The 5,000-nt window shown below is 40.7% G+C and overlaps 1 protein-coding gene across 1 annotated transcript in view; it reads left to right on the top strand.

Moving 5' to 3' along the window:
* LOC135089852 (protein slit-like) overlaps window positions 1-5,000 on the top strand; it is a 43,756-nt gene that overhangs the window by 535 nt on the left and 38,221 nt on the right. Inside the window, 1 exon segment of the mRNA XM_063985980.1 lies at window positions 1-187. This exon segment is cut by the window's left edge and continues 535 nt beyond it. Within this exon segment, the coding sequence (XP_063842050.1) occupies window positions 180-187 (8 nt within the window). The 5' untranslated portion in view covers window positions 1-179.

Consider the following 5,000-nt stretch of genomic DNA (forward strand, 5'->3'; position numbering starts at 1 on the left):
ACACACACACACACACACACACACACACACACATACACACGTACACAAAGGCGATAGATGAGTGTGGGCGAGAGAGTCTCAGCCTGGAATAGAATCAAGATGCATTACAGACTGCTGCTGCTCGCTGTCCTCCTCCTCGTGGCCCCACAAGCACTCAGCAAACGCAAGCCCTCACGCAGATGCCCAGGTCAGCACCCCCCTCACTCAGCACTTCCGTGACTCCCCCCTTTCCCTACTCCCCCCCAGCCGCGTTGAGATTAGATCAGTGTCAGGGTTCTTTTTCCGTCAGTTGGTTAGTTGGTGGTGGTGGTGGTCGTGGTGGTGGTGGTGGTGGTGGTGTAGAAAAAACGTGTTGTTGTTGTTGTTGTTGTCGTTGTTGTTGTTGTTGTCTGTGAGTGCGTGTACGTCTCTCTCTCTCTCTCTCTCTCTCTCTCTCTCTCTCTCTCTCTCTCTCTCTCTCTCTCTCTCTCTCTCTCTCTCTTCCTCAGGTCAGGTCAAGCAGGGTTAATGCTTCGGTCAGTAAGGTATGCTAATGGCGCCGCTCATGACCTACTCAGAATGACCTCTCCTCCTCCTCCTGCCCCTCCTCCTCCTCCTCCTCCTCCTCCTCCTCCTCCTCCTCCTCCTCCTCCTCCTCCTCCTCCTCCTCCTCTGTAAGGTCAGGTCAAAACAGGTTACTTATTCTCTTCATTATGATGCAATGTTACTCTATACAGCTCCTCCTCCTCCTCCTCCTCCTCCTCCTCCTCCTCCTCCTCCTCCTCCTCCTCTTCTTCCTCCTCTTCGTTCTCGTTCTCCTCCTTGTCCTCATTCTTCCCTTCCACGTCTCTCTCTCTCTCTCTCTCTCTCTCTCTCTCTCTCTCTCTCTCTCTCTCTCTCTCTCTCTCTCTCTCTCTCTCTCTCTCTACGTCCTCCTCCTCCTCCTCCTCCTCCTCCTCATCTCTGTCCTTATCCTCATTCTTCTCTTCCAGGTCTCTCTCTCTCTCTCTCTCTCTCTCTCTCTCTCTCTCTCTCTCTCTCTCTCTCTCTCTCTCTCTCTCTCTCTCTCTCTCTCTGGGTAAGGTAAGGTCAGATTAGGGCAGGTAGAGTAAACCAAGGTAATAAGCAAACAAAAAGAGGGAAAATAGGAAAAAAAGGGAAAAAAATAAGAAGGGGAAGTCAATGTGCAGGACGGAAAAAAATGGAAAAAGTAAACAAGGAAAGTAAGTCACGAGAGAAAATATTGGAAAGAGAAAAGGGAAAAAAATATGTAGTAGTATTTATTGTACTTGTAGTAGTAGTAGTAGTAGTAGTAGTAGTAGTAGTAGTAGTAGTAGTAGAGGTATTGTTGTTATCATTATTATTATTATTATTATTATTATTATTATTATTATTATAGTAGTAGTAGTAGTAGTAGTAGTAGTTGTTGTTGTTGTTGTTGTTGTTGTTGTTGCTGTAATTGTTGCTGAAGTAGACTGACAACAGGTGAGTAACAACGAGTAACAGAGGCTGAGTAAAAAATAAAATAAACAAATAAATAAATAAAACAAAATAAAACAAATAAAAAAAAAAGATGAAGTGAGATGTGTATGTCATGAGAGAGAGAGAGAGAGAGAGAGAGAGAGAGAGAGAGAGAGAGAGAGAGAGAGAGAGAGAGAGGAGACTAAATGATGCATGAATAAATAATAGAACAAGAAGAAGAACAAGAAGAAGAAGAAGAAAGAGGTAAAGTGAGGCGTATGTTAGCGTGTGAGAGAAGTGAAGAAAGAGAAATGAGGCGCTAAATAATGATGCAACAGTGAAGAATGACCTGCAGTGGCACTTAGGTCATCGATTATTATTATGAGTGAGTGAGTGAGTGAGTGAGTGAGTGAGAGAGTGGGGAGAAAGAAAGTACGGTATGAAATGTTTGTGACGCGAGTGAGTGACTGAGTGAATGAAAGGAGAGAAAAATATATATGCAATCTTTATGACGTGAGAGAGTGAGTGGAAAGCAGGAAAGTAGAGTGAGTGAGTGAGTGAGTGAGAGTGGAAAGACTGGATGACGCGAATGTTTGTGACAAGACTGAAGAAGTGAGTGACAGTGAGTGAGTGAAAGGAAAGAAAAGATATATGTAACCTTTATGACGTGAAGAGGAAGAAAGGAATGTGAGTGAGTGAGTGAGTGAGAGTGGAATCACGCGAATGTACTGTTTGTGACAAGGCTGAAGGAGTGAGTGAGAGAGTGAATAATGTAACACAGGAATGAGTGAGTGAGTGAGTGAGTGAGTGCCTGTAACGAGTGTGAAGTGACGCACAGCCAAGGAATGTCACACGCAGGTCAAGGTAACCATTTGTGTGTGTGTGTGTGTGTGTGTGTGTGTGTGTGTGTGTGTGTGTGTGTGTGTGTGTGAACAAAACATGACAGGTTACGCACTGCACTGAGAGAACAAAGAACCACGTGGCCAGGCCAGGAACAACAACAACAACAACAACAACAACAACAACAATAGCAATAAGTAAAAGTTTAATTAATAACATGAAGCAAATCAAAACAAAAGAAAACAATACAAAAAAAAACATAATTACTCTTCAGGAAAACAAAGGAATTCAAACAAAGGGGAGCGGAATGAGCAAATTGTCAATAATAATAATAATAATAATAATAATAATAATAATAATAATAATAATAATAACATGGCCAGTGTAATCATCAATAAAATTAGTGGTTAGGAGTCGGTTATAGTAGTAGTAGTAGTAGTAGTAGTAGTAGTAGTAGTAGTAGTAGTAGTAGTAGTACAATAAATCTTATAATTAATAATACGACAAAGAATAAATTGCTGTAAGAGAGAGAGAGAGAGAGAGAGAGAGAGAGAGAGAGAGAGAGAGAGAGAGAGAGAGAGAGAGAGAGAGATCAAAGTCGTGTAAAGTGACACACACACACACACACACACACACACACACACACACACACACACACACACACACACACACACACACACACACACACACATACAAATCCAGGAACAAAACAAAGGTACTGCCAACACATTCCTTTACTTCCACGCTGTCAAACTATAAAGTACCACCACCATCACCACCACTACGACTCCTTTACACCACCACCACCACCACCACCAGTTCTTTAGATCCTTTAGTGCATCTTCTACTGGAGTCACACAGAAGCAATACAAAGGAGGAGGAGGAGGAGGAGGAGGAGGAGGAGGAGGAGGAGGAGGAGGAATACAATTACTTATGGTATCAAGTTACTTCCCTTTCTAAGTAATCTTGAAGTATTGAATTGCCTCACTTAACTTTTATGTATTTTATTATTATTATTATTATTATTATTATTATTATTATTATTATTATTATTATTATTATTATTATTATTATTTTTGTGTCATCGGGACTTGATAATGTTACGGTGTAGTATTGAGTGTCTCGTGTTTGTGTGTGTGTATGTTCCTTCTCTCTCTCTCTCTCTCTCTCTCTCTCTCTCTCTCTCTCTCTCTCTCTCTCTCTCTCTCTCTCTCTCTCTCTCTCTCTCACGATACGTATAAAAAGTGAAATATTCCTACCTATTTTGTTTGCCCATTTCCTTTTCCTCCTCTCTCTCTCTCTCTCTCTCTCTCTCTCTCTCTCTCTCTCTCTCTCTCTCTCTCTCTCTCTCTCTCTCTCTCTCTCTAACGATGCATATAAAAAGTTGAACATTCCAACCAATTTTATTTGCTCCTTCCTTTTCCCTTCCCCCCATCTCCCCTAGCTCTCTCTCTCTCTCTCTCTCTCTCTCTCTCTCTCTCTCTCTCTCTCTCTCTCTCTCTCTCTCTCTCTCTCTCTCTCTCTCTCTCTCTCTCTCTCAACCTATTTTGGCATCATCGTTATATAAATGATATGCTTTAACGCTCAACAATCTCCCACCCCTCTCTCTCTCTCTCTCTCTCTCTCTCTCTCTCTCTCTCTCTCTCTCTCTCTCTCTCTCTCTCTCTCTCTCTGCGCCTCTCCCTACCTGCTCGCCTCGTCACAGGTCCCTTCCGCCACTCTCACCTTCTGAAATGTAAAGAAATGACGTGTTGGTAACTTTATTTTCATTGTTTTCATTGCTAAGTTCTTAAAATGCTCTAGTGGAAGTGGTAGGGGTTTTCAAGGTTGTTTTCATGATTCTAGTAATAGTTTAGTTGGGATTCTGTGCTTTTAAAAGGGTCTAGTGGAAGTGATAAGGGCTTTCAAGGGTGTTTTCATGATTCTAGTAATATTTTAGCTGCGGTTCTATGCTTTTAAAAGGGTCTAGTGGAAGTGATAGAGGTTTTCAAGAGAGTTTTCATGATTTCAGCTGGGATTCTATGCTTTTAAAATGGGGTTAGTGGAAGTGAGAGGGGCTTTCAAGGATGTTTTCATGATTCTAGTAATAGTTTAGCAAGAATTCTTCAGGTTTAACGGGTCCAAATGAAGGTAACAGGGGTATCCAAGGGTGTTGGTTGTCATGGTTCTAATAATAGGTAACTAAATATTCTATAGTCTTAACAGGATGTGATAGCTGTAATAGATATTTTAAAGGTGTTTTCATGATTCTAATGATAGTTTAGTAGCTGTCAAATATATATAAGAACACGAACCACTATCCTAATAAACAATACAAGTGACACAAACGACACAAGCAAATCAACAACACAGTCCTTTTATTAAGAAATGCTAAACTATTCTACCGATAGTTTAGCATTCTTAAAAAAAAAATAATAATAATAATAATAATGAAAGCAACTGGAGGGGGGGCTTGGTTTCAACGACGTTTCTATCTCAATTTTAAAAGTCTTTGTGATAATAAGAACATAAGAAATAAGGTCTACAGTCTTTGTATGAAATATTCCTATCTATTTCTACTTATCATCCCCATCCATAAACACGTCTAATCTTCTCTTAAAGCTCCCTAATGTCTTAGCACTAACAACTTGATTACTGAGTCCGTCCCATTCATCTACCACTCTATTTGAGAACCAATTTCTTCCTATCTCTTTTTTAAAACCAAAATTTTTCAAGCTTGA

The sequence above is a fragment of the Scylla paramamosain genome, chromosome 33 (assembly GCF_035594125.1).
Source record: "Scylla paramamosain isolate STU-SP2022 chromosome 33, ASM3559412v1, whole genome shotgun sequence".
NCBI lineage: Eukaryota > Metazoa > Arthropoda > Malacostraca > Decapoda > Portunidae > Scylla > Scylla paramamosain.